Source organism: Macaca thibetana, chromosome 18, assembly GCF_024542745.1.
Source record: "Macaca thibetana thibetana isolate TM-01 chromosome 18, ASM2454274v1, whole genome shotgun sequence".
In the NCBI taxonomy this organism is placed as follows: Eukaryota; Metazoa; Chordata; class Mammalia; order Primates; family Cercopithecidae; genus Macaca; species Macaca thibetana.
This window is the reverse complement of record NC_065595.1, coordinates 23045704-23070959: the sequence shown is the minus strand read 5'-3', so window position 1 is coordinate 23070959 and position 25256 is coordinate 23045704. Positions and strand designations below refer to the sequence as shown.

General features: G+C 46.2%; 1 protein-coding gene and 1 long non-coding RNA gene across 2 annotated transcripts; one reads left to right on the top strand and one right to left on the bottom strand.

Annotated features, from left to right (window-relative positions):
- Window positions 1–560: 560 nt before the first annotated feature.
- On the bottom strand, window positions 561–11184 carry LOC126940966 (uncharacterized). The gene is made up of 3 exons (XR_007721013.1): window positions 11035–11184; window positions 1742–1890; window positions 561–829 (listed from the first exon to the last, which is right to left on the bottom strand). It is a non-coding gene; the product is annotated as an uncharacterized LOC126940966 (long non-coding RNA).
- Window positions 11185–11226: 42 nt separating this feature from the next.
- Window positions 11227–12801, top strand: BOD1L2 (biorientation of chromosomes in cell division 1 like 2). Its single transcript, XM_050767128.1, has one exon. The coding sequence runs from the start codon at window positions 11481–11483 to the stop codon at window positions 12015–12017; it is 537 nt and encodes a 178-aa protein (XP_050623085.1). The 5' UTR covers window positions 11227–11480; the 3' UTR covers window positions 12018–12801.
- Window positions 12802–25256: the final 12455 nt, after the last annotated feature.

Here is a 25256-nt window from a genome sequence, read left to right as displayed (position 1 = left end):
AGGAACAGGCTAAAAGCTGACAGATGGGTTAATGGTGCTCTGAGCACACTGTTACCTTTTCCATAAGCACAACTGTTAAGCAAAATGATAATTTTTGTTCCAGGTGTACTATCAGTCCTTGCAGCTAGGGGTTTACAGCCCAAGACAGGCAGATAGCAGTAATGAGTAACGTGCTGTTCTTATTATATAGAAAAACTAATGTAATGCAGGTCAACGTTTTACTATAGGTAAAGAAAACATGTACCTACATGTAGTAGATGAAAATGAAATTATGGGAGCCACACATTAGTACCAATCACCACTGGTCTTCCTGTTCATTCAGAAAAACATCCCCAATGTTTTTCTCAAATGTTTCTGCTGTTATTTTTCTGTAGTTACAGAAGTTATATAGTTGTAGAAATATGGTAGCCAGAAGACCACTGCTCTTCATTTCTAAAGGGTATAAACTATTTCCCAAAGACTCATTACATTGAAACATCATGGAAGTTCTGCTTAACTGTATTAGGCATCTATTGCTGCATAACAAATGACCCCAAAAGTGACTTAAAACAACAATTAATATTTATTATCTCACACAGTTTCTGTGGGTCAGGAACTCAAGAGTGGCTTGGCTGGTTAGTTCTGGCTTATAATCTCTCATGAACTCGAATGACAGTGGGGACTGCAGTCATCTGAAGACTTGACTGGGCTGGGGGATCTGCTTCCCAGATGGCTCACTCTTGTGACCAGCAAGCCTGTGCTGGCTATTGGTGAGGTGCCTCAGTTCTTTATAACACTTGGATCTCCCCACTGGGCTGCTTGAGTTCTTCACAGCATCGCAGTCAACTTCCTCCAGAGTTAATGATCCAAGAGAGATCAAGAAAGAAGCTGAAATGTCTTTTATGACCTAGCCTCAGAAGTCTTATGCCATCCTTTCTGGAAATATCCTACTTAGCAGTACGGGTCAGCCTTATGTGGAAAGAGACTACACAAAAATGGGAATACTCAGAGGCGAGAATCACTGGGAGCCATCTTGGAGGCTGGCCACCATATTAACTTGTCTGAGTCTTCACCCTGTCTTCTACCCATGGTAGCAGTATTTTTCTAAATGTCGTTTTGTGTTTTCCTCAAGATGGTATTAATGAAAGGCATTTAGCAAAAACAAATACCTACCCTTACCTTACCCTTACCACACACACATACACCAACAACAACCTTCCATGGTGAAAATAAACATGGTAAACTATGTTGGGAGATTCGCAATTCACTTGTGATAATAAAAGTTTTGAAGTACACTAGTAAGGAGATGTGTTTGAACTCCCAGCATTTCTTAAACTCATTTTACATTGAATTCTCCTTCAAGGAATATATGAAACACCATGACCATAAGGGCATAATTTGATAAAGGTCTTTCTGGGGTTGTTCCATGTTAAGGGCAATCTGTCTTTAAGTTTGGGAGCCTGCCCAAGGAGGTTTCTATGGCTCTGTGACATTTTTGTGGGAATTCCAGTGGGGTGGAGGGGACATCTGTGTTGGAAATCACCTACATCCCCCACCCCCACTAATAATTGCAGTTCCAATACTAACCCTTCATTCCCAGCAATGATAAGACTTTAGGCAAAAATTATCCAAAAATTAGTTGGGGATTATCCTATCACCCATTTTGTTTTAGAAGAAGGGTTTTCTTCTTGGATGTCATATTCGTTGCATTTCTCCTTAATAAAGAAAAGAGAACGTGGTGGTAGCAGTCTTCCTGAATTACCTTGGGTCTCAGGGAAGCAGAATGGCATCGTGGTCAAGCACACAGACGCTGGGGACTGAGGCCTTCACTTCCCAATCCTGCTGTCGCATGCATAGCCTGAGTAAGCTTGGGCAAGTCCCTCTAACTTGTTTATGGCTCAGTTTCTTTTTCTACAAAGTGAAAATAAAATAATAAAACTTACCTCACAGAACCGTGAGGAGTATGTGAGCTGAAACTGATAAAGTCCTCATGCTGTACTGGTGCTTTCCCGTGGCAGAGTACCAGAGGGCACTCAACCATGAGTTCTCATGTAAGAGAGAAGGTAGACTAGAAAAGCTGGGGGTTCTACCATCACCACAAAAAACTTATTATCTCTGAGTTGCCAGAATAATAGAGAAGCAGGTGAGAAAGTCTCGACCAGACAAGAACTCAGGAAAAACTAAGAGATGGAAGAAGAATTCAGCAAAGAACCAGGAATTAGGAACGGGCCCGTGAAAGGGCATGTGTGTGTCAGGAGTATGTTGGATGTCACGGGCACCAATTTTCCAGTGACTTGGTGACTTTATCAGTGCACAGGAATGGTGCAGCCTTATTATCGAATTGCAGAGTTAAAAGAAGTGTCACAGATTAGCCAGCCTGAAGCCTCATTTGATAGTTAAAGGAACAGAAAACTACACCGGGAAAGCAGGCCTCCCACAACCCATGGACTGTCAGACATGAACCCAGGCTCCTGGTGGTGGGGCCTGGACCATTTTTTGCAAATAAAACATGTCCTATGTGAATTTTAACAATCTCCTGCTAAGACAAAATTTTCCTGATAATACAGGCCCCATAGCATTGTCTTGGATGGATGCTGTGTGCTCTCTCAAACCTAGATTCTAACAAGTATCATGGGTCAACTCTCACAGTCATTGAGTGTCGGAATAGCTGTCTACCAAGGGTGGGGTTAGAACTTCATAGTTGCCAAACTGTGAGGGAAACCTGTTCTATGTGTTGTTATGATAACATGGATTTTGTTTTCTTTAATTAACTTTATTGAGGAATAATTTACATACATTAAAACACAGACTGTAATTGTGAGTTTAGAGAAATGTATATTCCCAAGTAACCACTACTTCAGTCAAGAATTAGAATATTTCCATCACCCCAAAAATTATGTCATGTGCCTCTGCAGTCAATCACCTCCCTCTGCCCCATACGCAGGCCCCCAGCAAACACTGATCTGATGTGACATTAAGTTCTCGGTCAACTGAAGTTGGAATAATCCTGGCTTGCCCCAAGCACTGCTCTGGTGCCCTGGGGAAGAAAGGGCAACTCTGCGATCTGCTTAGGAGACAGAAGGAGGAAGCAGTAAAGTTGCAACGCCCCTTGTATGTCAACTAATGCCCAAATGACAAGGGATGAGGTGATCTGACAAGACTGGAGGTCACTGTGGGCCAACACAGTCAGGGAGGTCTTGCAGGTCTGAGGAGGGTCTGTGGAAGGTGGTAGGTGTGGATGGCTTGGTGTGAGAAGGGAGGAACAAGGAGGAGGTCAGGCAGCCCAGCAGGGGAGGAGGCAGCCAGGAGCTGACCTCAAACGTTCATTGCCCTTTCGTGAACTTGACGAGGAGTCCTCAGCCAGAGGCGGGTGCAGGATTCCTGCTGAGCAGCTGCAGGATGCGAGTGAAGTCTGGGATAGGAGGATCAGGTTGTTTCTATCATTATTGCATAATACAGCATATGTTGCATTAACATACATTATTTACTAAATAAATGCAGGTTTAAAAAAATGTCGGACTATGATCCTGCTGCCCTTTTGCTTTTGAAAATGGCCTTGGTGCCTCTCAGCCCTTAGCCAGCCCTCCTGGGCTTCAGGGAGCTTGGGAGTGTGAGCATTTGCCAAGCCTTTAATGACAGGGGCCCATTAGAGCACATGGCTGGATTCCTGGAACCACCCATTAGATTAAGAAATGGAGCCGGAGAATTAGCTTGATGCATGTCCTGCCAAGGAGGGACCCTCGTCCTCATGGTGGTGGCTCCCTGGAGGTTGAAGCAGATGGGGAAGCTGTGTCCAGGTCATTACCGCTGTGTCACCAACAGCAGGCGGGCTCTGAGCAGCCCTCCCCACCCCACCTACTCCCATGCCAGGCAGTTCAATTCCTGTGGCCACCAGGGCCCACGCTGTCAGTAGCAAAGGGCATTACACAATGAAGAAAGGGAAGAGAGGGGCAGGCATGTGAAATCATGAATAGAAATGAGAACCTACCCCATGCCAGATACTGGACTAGAGGGAGGGTCGGACAACATTCCTGCCCTCAGTGAGGGTGATGGAGGAGGAATGAGGCCGGTTAATATCCTATGGTAGGTGAGAATTAATAAGGGTCCTATTATGGGCTACTTTTTTTCCTCTTCAAATTCTTCTGTTGAAGTCCTAACCTCAGCACCTCAGAATATGGCCTTGTTAGGAGATAGTCTTTACAAAGGTAGTCAAGGTAAAGGGAGGTCATTAGGGTGGACTCTAATCCAATATGACTGGTGACTTTGTAAAAAGAGGAAATCTGGACACAGTTAGGTATAGAAGGGAAATGACATGAAGAGACACGGGGAGAAGATGGCCCCCTACAAGCTGAGGAGAGAGGCCTGGGACAGATCTCCCCTCACAGCTCTCAGAAGGAACCAACCTTGGGAACATCTTGATCTTGAACTTCCAGCCTCCAGAACCGTGTGACAATATATTTCTGTTATTTAAACCAGGGGTCCCCTTGGTACTTGTCTGTGCCCATTAGGAACCAGGCCACACAGCAGGAGGTGAGTGGCAGGGGAGTGAGCATGACTGCCTGAGCTCCCCCTCCTGTCAGATCAGCGGTGGCATTAGATTCTCACAAGAGTGTGAACCCTATTGTGAACTGTGCATGTGAAGGATCTAGGTTGCACGCTCCTTGTGAAAATCTAATACCTGATGATCTGTTGCTGTCTCCCATCACCCCCAGATAGGACCGTCTAGTTGTAGGAAAACAAGCTCAGGGCTCCCACTGATTCTACATTATGTGAGTTGTATAATTATTTCATTATATATTGCAATGTAATAATAATAGAAATAAAATGCACAACAAATGCAATGTGCTTGAATCATCCTGAACCACCTTCACCTGCCCTGGACCAGCCCGTGGAAACACTGTCTTCCACGAAACTGGTCCCTGGTGCCCCAGAGTTTGTGGACTGCTGCTTTAAGTCCCCAGTCTATGGTAGTTTGCTACAACAGCCCCAGGAAATGGATACAGACCCTATGGGAGAACACCTGAAGGGCCCTTGAGCCAAATGAGGGGTCAAGAAAGGTTGCCTGGACTGAAGAATGTCTAGGCTGAGACCTGAATGACAAACAGGAGGTTTCCAGTGGGGAGGGGAAGGAGTAGTGTCAGTGGAGAAGGACGAAGGGACTTCTGGGTAGAGGGCCTGGCCAATGGCCCTGCAGTTGCGGGGACCCTTTGGGAATTGCAAGTCTGTGGGACTGGGGACAACACTGAGTCAGAAACCCAAAAGAGGGTGATATGGTTTGGATGATTGTCTCCTCCAAATCTCCTGTCGAATTGTGATCCCCAGTGTTGGAGTGCAGCTTGCTGGGAGGCAAATGGGCCACGGGGGTGGATCCCTCGTGAATGGCTTGGTGCCCTCTCTGTGGTGATGAGTTCTCACTGTATGATTTTAGTTTAAAAGAACCTGGCACCTCCTGCTGTCTCTCCTGCTCCCTCTCTCACCAAGAGCCACGCCTGCTCCCCCTGCCTTCCCCCTTCCAGAAAAGCTTCCTGAGAGCCCAGCAGATGCTGGTGCCATGCTTCTGGAACAGCCTGCAGAACCATGAGTCAAATAAACCTCTTTTCCTTTTAAATTACCCAGTCCCAGGTACTCCTTTATAGCAACACAAAACATACCAGTGCAGAGGGCATCAAATGTCAAGGGAAGGAAACAGACCTGAGGGCGGGAATGTCCAATGCAAAGCAGGTTGCTCAGCATGGGTCTCCGGAAATTCTTGGAAATGCCCCTATCGGCAGCTTCCTCCCCGGATTCTCACTTCAGACAGCAAGGTTGTAAACCCGGGCCACTGACCTTGTCTGTACATATGTCACTGTAGATCAAGAACAATTTTGTTTTCCCTGTAGTGATTGATTTATGTGGGTCTCTTGGATCGGGTTAATTGTCAACAGTGTGAGCTCCTACTGCAAGACAGGGAGTGGGGTTATCAGCACACTGTGTTACCCACAGTTCTTCAGACTGAGAGCTGCAGATGACGCAATCCTATGTTGACTTGCTCCTGGCCCTGCAGGGCGGTTGGGCTCACCTGCCCACAGACAAGGCATGATGACTGATTGCGTTTTGTCAGTAATCGGCTTGACATGGAGCCAGCAAACTCCCAAAGTTAGATTAGGAGGTGAGGTAATTGGTTGAGGACTTTGGATTTTAGTTTATTAATGTCCAAACAATAGGGAAGCTTTCTGAATGGAAACAAGCCAAAATATTTGGCCTTCAAAATCTCTTCCGGGGTCATGGAGGTCTGCTGGTTAAGGGTGGGGCGTGGGTTGAACAAAGCCAGTGGGTGAGATATATCTCCATGAAAATGCACAAAAATCAGTGCTGCTGCCTTGTTGGTGAAAAAAACAAGAAAGGCAATGCACAAAAAGTGGAACATCATGGGATGCTGAGAAGGCAACACAGCACTTGCTTGGAAAATGAGTGAAAGTAGAAGGCTGTTAAAACTCAGAGTTTTGGCCTGCAGTTTTTTGTTTCTTAGGAAGGTCACATGAGAATGAGCGATGAACTTTCTCAGGGCCAATTTCTGGACAGTGGATCCTGTTTTATCTTTCAGAGAAAGGCAGGGACTATTCTCCAACGTTTTGTAGGCTGTCAAGAGGGAGGATAAATCTGAGACTGCCTTTAAATACTGGGTTTCAATTGCTTCCTTCCTTCCCAGGGCAGATATACAGTCTTCTGGTATGATTTAGTGTCCAAACTCAAGCGACTGCTGTGCTTCTGCAGGATGGAGACAGCACTTTGCAATTATTTTTGTGTTCTCTGCAGAAGACAAGGGTCAGCCCCCAGTAGGGGGACACTCAGGGCTGATGGTTCTCTTAGGGAGGGAAAGTGAGAGAGCATGGTCACTGCTGGCTTCTGGGTTTGGGAGAGACCTCGCTGTAACCATCACCACCACCTTCATCATCATCATCATCATCATCGTTGTCGTCTGCTGCTACTGTTGTGCTAGAAGGGGTGGAAGTGGTAATTACTCATGCTTTCTCCCCTCTTGGTTTTAGCCAACTAAGGAGCAAAATGAGATCAAAGAGTCAATTATAGTACCCAAAGCATAGGACTCTCTGGAAAACCGGGTAGCAAGATCTTTCGTGTGGCTCTTCAGTCTGAACATACACATCCAACTACATTCCTGCTAAAGAGAAGCAGACCTCTCTCGTGGTTGGAGATGAAGCCAGGCAGGTCTAAGAGAACCAGCAAGATATGTCCATGTCCCACTGAAGGATTCTGCTCTTGGCCAATGTGGCCTAGTGGATTTGCCTGGCTCTCCCTGATCTCACCAGGCAGATAAGTCACTCTTCCTCTGGCTGAAGCAGCACACGATGGGGGCAGTTGGGGGAGAGACTGGAAAAGTGTATTCCAATACTGCTCTCTTCTAGGCATGGGGCAAGGTGGAAATGTAAGCAGTGGAGTCATAAGCATGTCCCTTTAATAACTATGATATTTGTGATCACCTCCTAGATGCCTGGTAGTTTGATCAGGATAGTACAGTCTACACCTGATTAATTTAAGGTGGTTTTGCTTGCTGATGAGGGCCCAGAAACCATGGTTTTACAGTTCCTCTAAATTGTCACTGGCTCCCTAAGTCAAGCTTTGGGCTAGCAAAGGCTTTTGTTCTTGTACAGTTATCAGCAGGGGCCATGACTGGCCACAGGCTGAGTCTGCCCTGGGTAGTAGAGGTCAGGAGCTGGGAAAGGAGAGGAATTGTCTCTAGTTTAGTCTTCCATGCCTCTGACCAATGAGATTGGTTCAAGGATGAGGACTGATCCAAGGTAGACCAAGAGATATGATCTTGAAACTTCTGTTGGAATTTCTCTTCCTCAGAACTAGCAGCTCTCCTATTGGTGGCAGTTGCTGACTATGGGTGATGCACACCTGCAGCTGCTCGGAGGGCCCTGTTAAGACATCCAGTCCCAGAGGAGAGCCAGTCAGGAGGAAACCAGAGATCAAGTTCTGATTATTGTGTTCCAGTACCTGGATCCCACTATGCCTCAGCCAGAGAGACATTTGGGTCTTTAAGTGAGCCCATATATCCCCCCTCCTTTTTTAAGCTGGGTTTCTGTTGTGTGCAACCAAAAGTCTTGGCTAATGCATTTGTGGATCTTTCCAATGGAATAAACAGTGTTTAGATCATTGATTGTAGAAATAAAGCAGGAAACATACGCACATAGTGAGATATGAGGATTCTCCGAGCCTCTATGATCAAAAGTAGCCCACTCCCACCTTCAAGCAGAACTGGAGCCTCTGAGGTTGCAAGTATATTTACTCTTTTGAATTTTAGGATTAACTCCAGGAGTGGTAGCTGAAGCTGTCAGCAGCCAGAAACATTTCAGTTTGAGTTGATCAGTCCAGGTTTTTCATTTATCAGGAGTGGAGAGAATGGGGCTGGAAAGGAGTGAATATGTAGAAGGTGCTTTGGTATTTGGGGAGGAGCTAGGAAAGGCATAGGTGATGTGGTCAAGGTGACTGGGGAGGAAACAGAACACAGAGGGTTAGGATGGGGGTGGAGGGGACACTAAAGATGTAGGAAGAGATGAAGGTGGAAAACACCAAAAGTTTTACCTGTAGAAAAGTCACAAGAAGTATAGCAAAGACAAAGTCTTCCTGAGTCATAAAGGCAAGGGTCATCCCTACCCTTGAACAATACTGGTCTAGGTGCCCACATAATACATGAGGAAAATTGATACTCATAAACACTATTAACTGTTTCTTGCCAGGTAAGATTCAGAATGTCGTCCCTCCTAGGCATCTGTACTTCTATGTTAGAAGCTATGATATGAGATTATTGACAGAGTCTGTAATATTTTCTTAGTGAAATACACAATCTCTGAATTATGCTAAGGATCATAGAACACTCTGGTATCTACATTTCAGAGTCTGACACTAGCGTGATTGCAGGTGTGGGAATAGTGGGTGGGAAGATGGTGTGATCTGCGTGATTGTGGGTGAGTGTCGTGGGGGAATGGATGTGGTCTGAGTTACATGGCATGTCCCTGTGTGTATCCGTGTGTGTAGCTGCAGTGGGAGGCACTGGTTTGAATCAGCATGGGGCTTGCCTTGTCCGACAGGCAGCTGTCAGCCAAGGGGCACTTCCAGTTGTAATTGAGAAATGGCAGTGTGCTATCTCTCCCGGAGCGGGATGATAGTAATTAATTGTTCATTGATCCCTGCAGGTCAGCTAGAGGTCAGAGAAGTTACTCTAGTGGCCTTCTAGTTTGCCAGGCAGCCGAGAGCAGTGATTTGAAACCTCAGTGAGAGGTGAGAACTGTCCTATGCCTTACACCCTGATCCAAGGTGATGGGATAATTATGGTAACTTAATGTCTATGATTACAAATAATACAAGTCAGCTGTTCAGAAAAACCGTGCCAGCACCCTATTTAAGACTTTTGGAGGAGGTGGAGAAAAGGTGTTTGACAGTGGATATTTTTCAGCACAGAATGGAACACTGCAGTAGGATTGTTATTATCATCACTTTCAAAAGCTTAGGTAAATGTCCATCTGTGGGTGAGGCTGTGAGTGGAGAAACCCATAGATCTCATCTCAGATCCACATAGGTGATTCCATTCTAAGAGAACTCCTGCACAATCTGAAGGGCTCGTGCACAGTGAGGGGATAAATGAAGACTCAGTTCAGTCTCTAGCACTTCTGCAAAATCTTCTTCCATCTGCCACATTCTTCTAGCATTCAGTGAACTCCAACATACGACAGGGACACCCTCCTTTCTTCTGTGCAGTCTTCATTCTGCAAATATTAATGGTGCCTGTCTTTTGTTCCAGATACCATGCTAGGTGTGCCTGTTGCATCCAAGTTCCCATGGAGCCTGTATATGTCCTGAACGTTTTTCTCTGTCAACATCTCGCCTCTCCAACTAGATTGTAAGCTTTTCAAAGGCTGACCATGTTGCCTATCTTAAACAACAGCCACAGCAAACATTTATTGAGTGTTAGACTGGCCTGGGCACATGGAAAGCTCCATAAAGCTTAGCACAGGGCCACATCAACTAGTTCCTCAATAAAAATTGATTAGTTAAAAAAATATGGAACCGACTTGTTCAGCTAATCATGGGGATGGTGAGGAGCACAGGTGGGGGGTTGCTATGGTGAAGTCTTGGTAGTTTCACTGTCTCCTGTGGGATGAGATTCAGAATGATGTCCCTCTGAGGTATCTGTACTTGTATGTTAGAAGCTATGGGGTGAGGTTATTGACAGAGTCTGTTGTGTAAACTTTCTGTGCGAAATATACTATCTCTAAGTTATGCTAGGGCTTATAAAACAATCTGGTGTCTACATTTCAGGGGCATTTTAATCGAGGGAAGTGAGTGTTGGGGTGAAATCAGGGATCTGCTCTTCTTTTGAAATGTTGATAGAAGGTTCTTTCTGTGCACCTGCACTTCTCTATTGGATGGCGCTGGATGTGGTTGCCTTTTGTGGCTCTTGGTTGCAATACAGTTCTCTTGTTGAAATGACCTCCCTCTAACTGATGCCTCCGCCCTAGGCTCATCAATGGCTACCAAAGCCAATGGACACCTTGTGGAACACAGTGTGGCATTTCACCCATGGCCTTCATGAAATGTGCCCTTTTGCAGTTTATGATCCAAGGCTCTTGTAGTTTTCCCTCCATCTTTTTAGTGTTGTTCTCAGTCCCCCTCATGGGCTCTCCAGGTTTTCCTGTATCTTTTCTAAGTTCTCCATTGTGATTGCCACCTATAGTCTCTATCTTCAGTGAGATAGACGTCTCTCCCCAGCCCCGAGTCCTTGTTTCTTTGGACTTCATAGGCAGATGTCTGCACCTGAATAACCCATACCCATCTTAAACTAGTAAATACAAATGGAATGCATGATCATGTCCCCGTCTCCCATCCTCACCTCTATACCTGTTCTCCATTTAGCAAATGGTACCTCCATACACCTGCTCAAGTGAGAAGCCTGGGGGTCATCCTTGACCCTCTCCTTTCCCTCGCCTCTCACCCGGTTGGTCTCCAATCCCTGGGATGAGTCTATCTCCTAAATATCTCTTGTATCCCTGTTACCTTCTTCACCTGCCAGGCCCCCAGGATCATTCACTCCTCGCCATCTCCTTCGTAGAGCATTGAAATGGTTGCTGCAATTGTCTCCCTGTTTGCCCCCTTGCCCACTCCCATTTGTTTCCCACCTCCCTCTTAGAGATCTTTTAAGAAACACAGATTACGGTTCCTGCCTCACAATGCAAAGGTCAACGGTGACGCCATCTGGGGCGCGCTTGGAATCCAGCAGGCGGTTGTTGCCGCGTCTTCCGCAACCTCCGCGGCCTGGAGCTGGCCTCCCCCGCGGCCGCCCCAACCACCGCCCCCGCCGCCATCACCGCCACCGTCACCTCCGCCGCTGCCTCCTTGGGGCCCTCCTCCTTCACCGCCCCCTTAGCCACCTCTACACACTCTGGGCCTTCTGTCCGGGAGAAGAAGCTGTAATCGTCTTCCTGTGGGCCCGGGGCGCAGTCATGGCGGACGGCGGCGGCGGCAGCGGCGGTGCGGGCCAGGCCTCGGCCTGGGCGGCCACCGGCGCAACCCGGGCCCGCGGGGGTGGCGGTCCCATCAACCCGGCCTCGTTGCCCCCTGGCGACCCTCAGCTCATCGCTCTCATCTTGGAGCAGCTCAAGAGCCGGGGCCTTTTTGACAGCTTCCGCCGGGACTGCCAGGCCGACGAGGACACCAAGCCAGCTTACCACAGCCTGAGCCAGAAAGCGGATAATTTTGTGTCAGCACATCTGGACAAGCAGGAATGGAATCCTTCAGTGAACGAAAACCAACTGCGCGATGGTCTGAGGCAGAGTGTGGTTCAGCCAGAGAGGTCGGAAGCTGGAGTGGACAGGATTATTTCTCAGGTGGTGAATCCAAAACTAAACCACATCTTCAGGCCACACATAGAACAAGCAATTCATGAATTCCTGGTGGCCCAGAAAGAAGCGGCTGTGCTAGTACTCCCTGCAGAGCCGGAAGGCCTGGACCCTCCAGCTCCGTCTCAGGACACTTCCTAAGAATATGGCTGACAACTTTTGAAAGCGCTATTTAATTTTGGGTGAAGAAACGGATTCGGTTACATAAGAGTGCAATTTCAGACCAAAGATAGGCCAAGGTCGTCACTGAGCTCAAGATTTCCACCTACACCATGAGCAGTGACCAGATTGAAAGGGAAGCAAGTTCGGCAGAGAGAGAGTTGACCCTATCGACCCCTGCATTACGCCGCCATTTGGCCAGCCTGTCCAAGGGCGTGACACCAAGCACACACTACAGAGAGGGAAACACTACTGCAACCCAGGGTTGTCCTGAAACAGACATCTATACTTGGACATGGAGACTGCACATAGACTTTAGGGTTTGTGCTCTGGGATAAACGAAAGCTACAGCGAGAGGACATAATCAATCCTAAAGACAATTTCAAAGAACAATGACAGTCAAGGTTAACTGGGAGTAGTATTTGACAGTATTTATTTGATACTGTCTCTCAGAGTTGCAAACTAGATTGTACACAACATTAGCGTCAAATAGCTTTAAAGTTGTGACCTTCTTGTACATGAATCTTCTAGCCAGTTTCCTTTCCTTTGTAAGAGGTAACAAAACATGAAACCCTAGAATGAGTGAGAAGTTCAGACATTAGGTATAAGGAAACTCATTTGCAGACTCTCTGTCCAAGGCTGCTTCCTGTCTTGCAGGGGCTAGTGAGTCTTGAGTGTGTTTATGTTATTCTCACATTTGTGTTTTTTTAGAAAAGTGGATGGTCAATAAATTGCTTATCTTTCAACAGCAACAACAAAAAAGAAATGCAGATTTATGTCCTTGTCATCTTTAAGCTCCGTCAGTTTTCTGATATTTCCAGAAGGTCAGACACCTGGCATGGTTTATGAGGCCCATGATAATGGGGACCCTGGTCACCTCTGTTACCCCACACACTGTCATTTCTCATATGACCGCCATGCCCATGGCTATCCTGGACACCCTGTGTTCCCTCTGCTCACTGTGAAGGGAATGCCCTCAGCTACTCCTACCCTCCTTTAAGCCTCAGCCCCTGAGGAGCCACACATCATGCCCAACCCCCGTCTAAGCAGGAATGACAGACTCCTTCCTCTGTGCTTCCATAGATCTCATAAGGGATGACCACACTTACAATAGTAGCTAGGTCTAACAAAGCACTTGCTGTATGGCGGGCAGTGTACTAAACGCTTAACTTTGCTTACCATAGTAAGTCCTCGTGATCTAATTGAAGAAATTCTATCTTTATTCCCATTTTTATTCCCATTTACAGATGTAGACACCAAAGCTCAGACACTGCGTAAGTGGTGGGGCTGGGGCTGAGCCTGTGTTGAGCACAGGGCCACTTTTAACCTTTTTTAAGCATGCTTTTAACCACACCACCTCACCAGAGTGAACTGTCTTTGCTTACAGATCTGTCATCTCCACTTAAATGTGAGCTTCCTCCAGGGTAGGGATTTGCTTTGTTCATTTCTATTCCTTAACCCCAGGACCTAGCACATCACAGGAGCTCAGCAATTTATAGAAAGAAACCAGTTCTGGATTTGTCTTTTCCAACATTTAATTTCTCAGATGCTAGTATTTATCATCTAAAAAGTGAGCAAAAGTTAATTTTGTGTCTGGTATCTACATGTCTAAGCAAGAAACAGCTTTCTTATCCCTGGGGGTATTTTATCTGTAATATTTACCTCTGAGCTATTTTAAACGATTCTTCAAAATTTAGAGTCCAGAAGGTAGAAGACCATGTCCTTTCTGAAAATGTCCCTTCCTTTCACAGGTACCAGCCTCTTTTTAAAATTAGCTTGTGAATATGAACATCCCAGCTCTTTAAAGTTTAATGTCCCAGCCATTTTAATTGTTTCTTTCAAAGTACAAAAGAGCAGCTGGGCCACATCGGCACTAATCACTTGCCAACTTTCCTTTTTACAAAAACAGCTAAGCTCTTTCTGAGATTTAAAATCACTCCATCTGAGACCCCATCTTGGCACCTATCTTTGCACTAACATAAAAGGAACCTAATTTCAGCTTTTAAGAAATGTGTCGCGGAAGTGATTTTTGGTTTGGGGTTTGTTCTCCTTCTTTTAAAAAATAACATAATAAAGTGTAATACAACTTTTAAAGTTTTTTTTTCCTTTACCAGTTCTCTATTCCCCTTTTCTACTTGAATTGTCCTGAGACAGGGTTGCCAGATAAAATACAGGATGCTCAGTAAATATGAATTTCAGAGAAACAACAGATACTCTCCTAGGGCACAGACCATGCAATATTCGAAACATACTTGTATTAAAAAATTATTTGTTGTTTATTTGAAATTCAAATGTACTGGTGCCCCATGCTTTAGTTTGCCAAATCTCCAAATCTGCCAGCCCTAGCCTGAATGCTTCCCGTTTCCACCACATGAGTCTGGCAAATGGAAAATGCTAACCCATACGATGGACACTCCTGTATTCTGAAAATAAACGTGTAAACAACAACAAAAAAAAAACTGTACTGTGACTTGAGAGAGCTCATTACGTGCATGCATGCATGCCCACTGGTCCCTGCTAAATAATTCCTTTCTTGCAATCCAGAAGGATAAATAAATGTAAATGTAATTTCTGGAATTCTATACATTCTTATCAATGAACTACAAGTATTTAAGTATGTAGTATTAAGTATGTAGTTGGCACAGTCACTATCCCCAGGGTCACAGTTTAGTTTCATGAAGCAAGAAAGAAAATGATGTTCGTTGTAATCCTAATAATGAGTAAAGAGAGTTTCAGAGAAGGAATACAGCAGTAGACGCCAGTGAGATAGAGTGAGACAGACAGAGGGAAAGAGGCAGAGCAACAGAAATACAGAGACAAAGAAGAAACAGAGAAAAAGGGAGGGAGGGAGACAGAGACAAAGATATAGACAAACAGAGACAGAGAAACAGAGGCAGAGACAGAGAAACAGAGGCAGAGAGACTGAAAAAGAGACAGAGAGATGTGCGTGTTTCCTTTTTATGCTGTAGGGCGACTCTTCCATTCCCCCTTGCTCCTCCCCCACTCTGATCTCCGGGCTGGGTGGGTCCTGGGGTCTGGGCGGAGTCAGCACCTGTCACAGGCACGCCCCCTGGGGCACCATTTGGCCCTGGGTCTGAAATTGATTCTTTCTGGATTTCAGGGCAGCAGCAGCAGGCAAGAGCTCGGCTGTCACTTCCAAGACTTTTATAGACTCTGACAGCAACGCTGCTCCCTGTCTTTTGTCTTTTGTATTCTGTTTGTGTTCAGCCTCTAATCCACGTGGGGAATAACATGCGGGGCCTGCAGGGGAGGGCCTGCCTATGGGCCATGTGCCAGCAGGACAATCTGCAGAGACTGGGAGGCCTGCTCCCCTCCCAGTCTTCCTTTTTGATTTATACACGTGCTCTGGGATCTCCTTTGCAGGAAATGATTTCTGGGCCCACCTCCTGGCAACTTTGAGGACGAGGACCCTGCACCCAAGGCACTTCTAGGCTTGGGAAAATCAGAATCTAAGATAGGCAGGCCAGTGTAGAATGAGAGTTACAGATGTGAATACATGTGGCTTCATAGCAGGGAGTGCTTCCTAGGACTGAAGTGTCTCAGGGGTCTTTGAAGAGAAGAGATTTGAGTAGCACCTGGAAAGAAAGGATAGGCCAAGCTGGGATGGTGCCCCCAAAAGGCAAGGCCAAGGAAAGGCGCAGGAGAGAGGGATGGGAATGGCAGGAGTGGCTGGCGGCAGGGAGCAAGTGGTTGGAGAACCTTCACACTCTGATTTAAATGGTTCCCAATGCAGGAAACCAGGGTGCACCTGAGGTTGAGGGCTTCTCAAACTTGAGTGAGCATCAGGGTTAACCAGAGGGTGGTTCTGATTGAAATACACATTACTGGGCCCACCTCTAGTTTCTGATGCAGTGGGTCTGGGGTGAGGCCTGAGACTCTGCATTTCTAACAAAGTTCCCAGTGATGCTGGTGCTGCTGCACCAGGGAACCACACCTTGAGAACTACTGTGTAATGGGCACTGCCCAGAGACCGAGAACCTCTTCCCTCTGCATCTATTCCGTCTCCACTTCCTGGAACTGGCTGTTTTCCAGATTCTTATGAAACACAATAGGTGATGTTGATTAATTACCCATTTTTGTTTTGTTTTGTTTGGCAGGAAGAGAGGAGAAGGAAGATAATTTTACCTGGTTTCTTTTTCCATCTACTCAGTCTTCGGAATTTCAGTTTTCATTTCTTGGGTACTCTTCCCACCCCTACTGCCAATTCACAGATAATTATGAACAGCCAGCAGGTCTAAATCACTGCACTAGCCTCTCCTCTTCTTTGCCCCTCCAGTGAATGCACCAACAATGAGTGGGGACAGCAGATTTGGGCAGTATTTCTATGAAGCCTGATGGTTAAACACATTCTTTCTCTTCCCCATTCTTTGGTGTGACTCAAAATCACAGAATCAGAAGAGGGAAAATGGGGTTCTATTCAGATTGGAGCTTTAGCTCCACCATTGGTTGTGGGCAGCTATGGGTATAAGGGGCAGGCTCTATGACTGGGAAAATGAATGTCATTCAATGGGGGTCTCACTAGACCGAGGGGCAGTGGTGTGCGGTCCAGCTGGAGCCCATGTGGGAGGAGCTTGTGTTGCTGACTGGTGAGTGCCCATTGAAGAGGTGCCCACTCAGTAATGTTTCAGTTGCATATTTCTTGCTGCTCCCTCTAAATTGTTTTTTTAAATCCTGGTCATAAAAACCATCCTACCTCAAAAATATTGAACAAGTGCCAAAAATGGGGAACAATCACATCCCTTCTATGTTGGACAACATGGAAGAGGAATTTTCCCCACTTTCCACAGCAGAGCTTTTGAACTGGAGCACCATTGCATGGTCTGGTAACCACCAGCTGTGGCTGTGCATGAACACAGCTGATCTGACCTAAATAAGAAGAGACCAAGAAAAGGAAAGCAATATTATTAGAAGTGGTATGAGAAGAGAGGTGGGAAGATCTCTGGGAGGTATCAGGAGTGCCATGGGCTGAGATGGGAAGGGGTTGGCAACCTATAAAGTATGGGCATGGAAGTCAGTTACCCAACACTCTCTACTCTCAGACAATACTCATAGCCCTCCCCAAGGCAAGCCAGGACAGACTCTGTAGAGCATCTCTGAAACCCCACCCAACTAGGGAGAAAGAAATGCCTCGCACGAAGAGTTCCAGTGATTTAATATGCACAGTAGTTGCAGCTTAGCTCTCTTTGCCCTCAGCTTCCACTAAGATTTTTCTCTCCCTTGCCCACTCTTCTCCTTCATTCCTCCCTGGTCCTTGATCTCTCAAGGCAGGCAGCCTCCTGTTGTCTGGGGAGCTAGTAGCTGGTCTGTGAATGAGTTTGTGAAAACACGATTTGCTTCAGGATGGAAACAGATTATTTCTAGGTTTCTGGATTGTGGTGCTGTTGCACAGATCCTCTTTTTATATTCGTGTCTTGGACTGTAGATGGAACATGGGCCGAATATGAATGGCAGGGAGTCAGTGGTATCCTCAACGTGGGAAGAGCCCTGTGCTGGGAAGCTAGAGACCGTGGTTCTGGTCACAGCCATCTACATAACCTGCCTGGGACCTTTGGCTGCCAACGTAGCCTCCTGGGCCTCAGTTTCATCATCCTCCTGAAATGCTCACCTATGGTCCCCCCAACAAAGAAGGCAACAGTTTTAAGATTTGACTTCTGAAATCCCCTATTGTGACCTCGAAGGGCTCGGTGAGCCCTTGGGCCCTCTTTTAGGAGCTCATGTTGATTCCTTGAGTTAGTTCATTATATCCTGACACTGAAGGGATGAGATCAACCAGTGTGTGGATTGTAATGGCTGTATGTCCTCTTGAGAGGCCAGAGGATGGAGGCTAGTCAGGTGCTGGGGGATCAGGAAGCACCAGAGGCTGTGTTGAGGAAGGAGATACTGGATGGTCAGTGGACTTGGCACCTCTCCCTCCTCCCTTGTGGCGCCCACAAAATACCACCCTCCACGTAAGAATGTCTATCCCAGAGAATGCATTGATTCTGAAATACTCTATTTCATTGTTTTTATTCATCAGCATACCAAACAGACAACCTGAGTGTCTAGACAGCTGTAGTGAGTGAGCAAATAATTCTAGGCAAAATTAAAAATACTTTTGGGGCTTAGCCTATACAGCTTATTGTGGATAAATATGTTTCTTTTTCCCTTTTTAAGGATTGGAAATAGGCCATGATCTCTGGCTTTTGGGCCCATCCAGGGTCTGAGAAGTTCAGGTTGGGAGGATAAATTTTTAGATGAAAAGCAGGAGGAGGGCTCCAGAGTAGAGAATGGTGGCTTCTCACTTGGGACTCCTGTACCCATGGCTCACCTCTTGAGGGGCCCGTCCCCACTGTCAGTGCAGGAAGAGGTGGTCTGTGCAGGGCAACCACGCAGGGGCCCTTTGCGTAGCGGGCTTCCAGGCAGCCCTCCCCACTCTCACGCTTCCTACCTCAGCCGGTTCTTGGCACGCAGCCCTTCTCCCCAGATCCCTGACACAGGCTAATTGCTTGTAACAAAACTTGGCCTTAGAAATGTCAGGCATAATGGGAAGGGGGAGGAGGAGGAAGAAGAGAATCAAAAACAACAAGAGGAATTTGGCAGAAGCCACCGCAGAGGGTGCAGCCTCCGGGGCTCCCAGGGCCAGCCAGGTTCATTAATGGATGTGGATTTAGAAGGTCACCACCTTGTACAGGCAGTTGCTCCAGCCCTGCGGACGCCAGGTAGCAGCTGTCATGAGAACACCTTGGAAAGGGAAAGGAAGTGTCAGGGGGCCTCATAGCACTTCAGAGCCGCTCCGGGGCCTGGCCGAGGCTCCTGCCCTCCTCCAAACAACAAAGTCAAACATTTATTAAGCCAGTTCCTTCCAGTCCGCTGGGCCCATCGCTGACAGGAGGGAGCTTCCTTCGAAGGCCTGGCCTTGACTCAGGGAGGCCATGGGGGCACTCTTGTGACCTCTCACCTCCTGCTGTGGCTGCTCTGCGGGGCACGGGACTGGGAGCTGAGAAATGACAAGTGTGACCTTGGGTCTGCCCCCCAGACATGCTATTTTCAGTACTTTCCTGATCTCTGTTTTTAGATCCTTGTTTTCACAGTCGTCCAAAAATTGGACAAAGCTGATCTCACTAAAGCATTAATAATGGGATTTGGCTTCTAGAGTCTGCGCATTTTCAGTGGAGAGATCTGGCCAGGGGCACTGCCCCAGGCAAGGGGAAGCTGGAGCTTCTCAGCTCAGCCTCAGCTTCTCCCTTGGCTTTTCTGCCCCTTCTGCAGTGAGCCCAGCCTAACGCTAGCCCTGTGGGCGCTGTGAGGCCCCAAGCTGGACCAGAGGGTGGATGTGTTGCGAGGGACTGGGAGGAGTCTGCTTCTCCCCGTGCAGATGTCAAAGTCAATCATTTCTGAGGTCAGCTCTTTGCCCCTTTGCTGAAATCCTATTGTGTGTTCGGAGTCAGATCCTCGGCACGCAGCTAAACCCACCCAGCTTGTATGCTGGGGTTCCAGGTGGATGGTGTGGAGATTCAAAGCCAGGCTGCCTGGGTTTTCTTTCTATCCCTGCCACCTCCTAGCTGGGCAAGTCACCTTCCCTCTTTATGCCTCAGTGTCCTCACCTGTAAAGTGGTGAGTACGTATCCACCTTGTGGAGTTATGACGAAAATTAAATGAGATGTGAAACGCTGAAGAACAGTGCCTGGCACCAGCAAGTGTGATAGCAGAATTTATTAGTAGTGTACATTGCTAATTGTCTGAAATCTTTGCACTCCAAGTATTAAGGGCAGCTCTCCTTTCCCTAAAAACTCACTCCTAGGAGAGGACCTGATTGCACAGCATCATCCAGTGGGGATTTATTGAGCATCTACTGTGTGGGTGTTAAGTGCAATGTACACAAAAATAGACAAGGCCTCCACAGATGCCAGCCTTCCAGCTTCCTCAGTGGAAGCAGATTTTGCACTCGGCTTCCAGCCAGCACGTGTTTGGAGAGCTCCCTGGGTGGTGAATGGGGCTGGGGCAGCCACAGGATAGGAATGGGTGGAGGGCTCGGTCCCGGCTGCTGTCAGGTGCTGGAGCCAGGCACTCCTTAGGATAAACGTCGCTTTCTAAGGGTGAAAGAGACATGTCAACTAAATTCAATATGTAGACCTCATTTGGATCTTGCTTTGAACAAACCAACCATAAAACCACATTTTTCAGATAACTGGGAAAATTTGATCACAGAGGGGTTGTTAGGTGTGACAGTGGTATTGTGGTTGTGTTTCAACAAGTCTTTCTTGATAAGAGAGACACATTTAAGTGTTTATAGATGAAATGACACAATGTCTGCAATTTGCTTTAAAATATTTCACTGGGGTTGAGAGGAGGAAGGATGTGACCAGACTGATCAAACGTGGATAACTGTTGAAGTTGGGTAACGCTGCAGGGGGATTTGTATCACAATCCCATTTTGTGTCTTTGAGAATTTCCATAATAAAAAGTTAAAATAAAAACACAATGGAGATGCAGCTGCTTTGGTCCAAGCAGGGCCCTGTGTGACCCTCAAGCCTCAAGGGTGGGCAAAGTCACCTGTTCCTTATACTTGTGGCCCCAGCCTAACCTCCTTCTCCGTGTCCTTACCATGAAGAGCACACACTTCAACAGTGAACTGGTGGCCATGGAGGCAGGAATTCAGATTTTTGAAGGAGATCTGTAAGGAAAATCTGGGAATGGGGAGGGCCCATCTTCAGGCTGAGCTCCCCAGGCTGTGTGAGGCCTTCACTCTTGCCCCACTGATCTGGCACTACAAAGACTCTCTGGGCCAAGGAATTGCTCTTTCACAGCCTCAGGCACATGCGAGGAAAGGTTTCCACTGCCTTGAAAGGCCCCTGGGTCCCTCAGCTCTGTCACTGTGCCATTTTCTCTAGAAAAGCCTATCGCTGGAGTGGAGAGCTGTCCCATCCAAGCCCCAGGGAGGTCCTCCAGGTGTCCTTGCTGGAGAGATCCTTTTCCTGAATGGAGATCTCTATTGCTTTGGAAGTGTCTACCTGCATATCTTAGATGCTGGCTCACACCCCCAGAACATCTCCAGAAAGTTACTGAAGATCCATGTTCTTCTCCTTCTCTCCTTCTCTGAGCCTACTCCACACACTCCCATTTCAGAGCCTGGGAGAGCAGGCAACGTTTACCACTGTGCGCAAGAAAACCCTGCTGGGTTGAGGTGGACTGGAGGATCCATCTCCGAGGATTAGAGGTCTCCAAGCCAATACGACTATTAGGATTTGGAGGCACTCTTCGGTGACCTGATTTGTGTCATCCTGGACAATTCCTTCTACCTCTTTTGAATCTAACTGCTCTCCTTTGAAGGACAGGAGTGATAGGAGATCTGGCTGCACGACTCTGACTGGTGGCCAGGAATCCTCACCCCCATGGTCCTTCAAGACTGAGAGTTGAGTGGTGCCCAGGTTAATGCTGCCCGTTGTACCCATGAGAAAAGGAGATGTGGTTTTGATCAGGTCTGCCAGAGTCTGCATTCCAGAACCTTCTTAACAATCCTCACGATATCAACAAATCAATCACCAGGCTTCAGTTAAGCCAGCTACTCCCCAGGCAGCTATATTTCTTGCCATTTGGAGCCTTATTCTGTCTACCTATAATTCTGGTTTCTCATGTCATGCTAGCGGTAAGTGGAGGAGGGGGGTGGACAGGAGGGAACTGAAGGTTGTCTGGCTGGAGCCCTTCCTAAGCAGTTGTTGGCAGCCTAGCCCAGGTCCCTCTGGCATTGGTTGTGTGGTCCCTTTGGTGTCTGGCACAGTCACTACCCATAACCAGTTTGGCGTGGAGGTTACAAGGATGGGCTGTGGAGCCTCTGGGGTCAGGACACTTGGAGCCCACTCTCAGCTCAGTTGCTGACTAAGGTTCTATGTGCTACGGCTGCCCTTTAACCTTTCTGGGCCTCAGTTTTCCCATTTGTGAAGTGGGGATAATAACATCCCCTACCTCAGAAAGTTTTTTGGTAAGAATTAAATGAGTCAAGCTCTCAGAAAACTGCCTGGCATGAGATAAGGGCTCAACATCTCTCAGTTGGGACTGCGAATGCTCACTTGCTGCCTGCCCGATGCTCTGTGACTTCTGACTAACTGTCTCCGGCAGGTGAGATTGTGATGGGAGTGGAGGGTGCAGAGTTATTGCATGGTGGGAGAAAACAGAAAGCAGTGTTAGTTATTTTATTAGATCACAAGACAGGAAAGAAGCCTGCATCCTGAGTTCTACCCAACATCCCAGGGAGCAGCCCATTCTTGCATCTCTCCTTGGCCGCAGTCCTGAGACCATGTTCAGGGCAAGTCTGCTTTTTCTGCTGACTTCTGTATTAGGTCCCTCACCTAGTTGCTGCCACTTGACTTTTTCCTTGGCAATTAACCCAAAAAAACTGCCTGGGAGGGGAATTTGTTTCCTTGAATGCCTAATTCGCTGGGTGTCTACTTTGTGCTCCCACTTGGCCAGGTTCTGGGGACTCGTGAATGCATAAGACAGAGATCCAAAGTCTCCCAGGCCTCAGGATCTACCAGGCCCATAGCTCTCATCTGTCAGCCTCACCCTCTCCAACCCAGACACGCACCAAGCACCCTCAGAGCCTTCACCCCTGCTCTTCCCTGAGCTCAGAGCCCTCTCCCCACCCACATATATACACACGACTCCCTCCCTGGCTTTCATACACACAGGTCTGTGTATGAAAGTCACCTCCTTAGAGAAGCCTCCTCTGATTTCGCTCTTTAAATCAGCCCTCCACAATCTGATCTGTTCCCTGCCTTTTGGTCTTCACAGTACTCATCACTCACTATTTGATATTCCATTATCTATTCATGGGATTTGCTTTTTATCTGTCTCTCCCAGAATTGAATAGACGTCAGATATTCTTAACCTTTTTGTGTTCCATGACCCCATCAATAGTCTAGGGGTCTACAGATCATCCCTTTTCAGAGTAAGGTTTTATAAATACATAAGAGAGAACACATAGTATCACAAAACAAACCAACTATATTGAAATATGGCTATCAAAATGTAAAAGAAACCTCAAAATTATGATACAAGGATTACATATGCTTATTTGTTAATTCATAAAATAACAGAATCTAAAAGTGGCCTCCCAATTTCTACTTTTAAGGTAATGCTATTTCCAATAAATATTTCTAGACCTACAAAAGAACTATAATGTGATATGAAAAGACTTATTTTTATTAATAACAAAGCCACAGGCACTGCTAATACTAGTGTGGTTTGTTGCCTAAATTCATAATTGAAGAAAATGCTATATTTTTGCAAGTTTAGTGAAAAGGAAAATGCATTTTCTGCCTCACTCAAGTTCAAGATTCCCTTGAGTTCTTCAGGTCAGGTTGAGCTCTTTAGGCCACAGGTGTTGTTTTCTCTCCTGCTAGCACCAAAAACCATGCCTGGAACATCACCGGTGCTCAATAAATATTTCTGGAACAAACAAATACTTATGTTACAATCTGGTAGTTAAAGGGTTAAAATTTGTTTCCCAATTTTCACATTCATTTTAATTATAAAATGATAACAATAGGTACTATGCAATGATTGCTTTCTGTATACCAGACCCTCCTTTATAAGCATTATCTCATTTAATTCTTCTAATAACCCTGCAGTGTGTACTATTAATACTTTCATTCTGTGGGTATAGAAACTGAGACAAAGTTTAAGCAATCTGTCAAGGCCACAAGGCTTATATTAGGACTCAGATCTGTCTGTGTTCTTAAATTATTAAGTTTAGCTTCCTATGAGGGTCTCAGCCTCCAGGACTGGCCCACAGTTCCAACAGGTCCTTCCCTGATCAACTTCATTGGGTAGAATTCGCACCAGCTTTCTTCTACCCTGGTCCTCTTATGCTACCTGTGGTGCCAGCGGCGGGATCTTAGCCACTCACCCAGCTTAACACAACTACCTAAAAGCTAATGACCCCCAGGCTGGTATTACCAGGATCAATTTCTCTTCTGCTCTCCAAATCTTAAAGTCCACTCTCCTATTGAATTCCTTCGCCTAGATGTTCTTTAAGCCTACATTAACGTAAGAGTCACCTTCACCACAAAGACTTTCCTGACTCTTCCCAGGTAGATCTGCTATGTTGTGTCCCCATTGTTTTCTGCACACACCCTACTACTACTCCAGTAATATTGTATTCGTTTATGTACCCTCCTCTTTTTATCATTCTGGTAGCTCCTTGATAACAGAGACTATTTCCATTTTGTCTCTAAATCCTAGGACATAGTGCAATGTCTGACATAGTAGGAAACTGTGAATGCTTGTTGAGTGGGCAAACAGATGAATGAATTAATTAATTACATGCACCAATCATGGTCAACATTTTGGCTGTTGCGTTCATTATTAATTGCATATAACCAAGTGTCTAATACCATTATGTGGCCCAAGAGAAATAGATTTTGAAGATGCAGAAACAGGGTTCCCCTTTATTTCCAAACCTGAAGGTGGCCTGCAAGAAAAGTATCTAGAACTAGATCACAACAGGGTAAAATATCTATTTGTTTCAGTTCCTCAAATCAATTCAAACCCCGTTAATACTTAATTTAATTCACGGGCTTTTTTTTTTTTTTAACAAAGAACATTAACAGATATGTTATTAAGCTGTGGGGTCATTCATAATTGGTCATCTCTCTGTGAATTAAATTTTAAAAAGGAAAAGTAAAATCAAAGAATAATCAGATTTCCTATTTATGCAGGACAACTAAGTTAAATTATATTTACTTTCTAAAAATAGATTATTTTCTTAAGAAATAAACATTTATTTTGATCTCAAGTGATCTCAATATATCTTATATAGAGTTAACAAATACATTCCAGGTAATAGTATTATAGACTTAATAGATTTAGCATGCATTTAATGATGTTTGAGTGTAGAGCACTGAGCTGAGACCTGAAGGAAAACAAAGATAGATCGAACACTGCCTCTTCCCTAAAAAGGAGCCTGGAAACAATAGAAGAGTGTAAGCCTCGAGGGATGGGCTGAGCTAAGCTGATGATGGAACTTATTCTTCAAGATATCAAGTACTGAGGCATTTTGAAGTCTTGGTCTAGTGGCATGTCTAATGGTGGAGAGGCCTCTTGGGTCTGCAGAGAAAGCAGGATGTGGGATAAATGGCCACTTTAAAACCACACTTTCCTTATTAATTCCCAGCAGTGATGGGTACCTCGAGTGTGCCCCGATCTCCAGCTGCCACAAACAAT

Excerpts from the sequence above, each read along its gene's own strand:
- BOD1L2 (XM_050767128.1), top strand. The coding sequence starts at position 11,481 with ATGGCGGACGGCGGCGGCGGCAGCGGCGGTGCGGGCCAGGCCTCGGCC.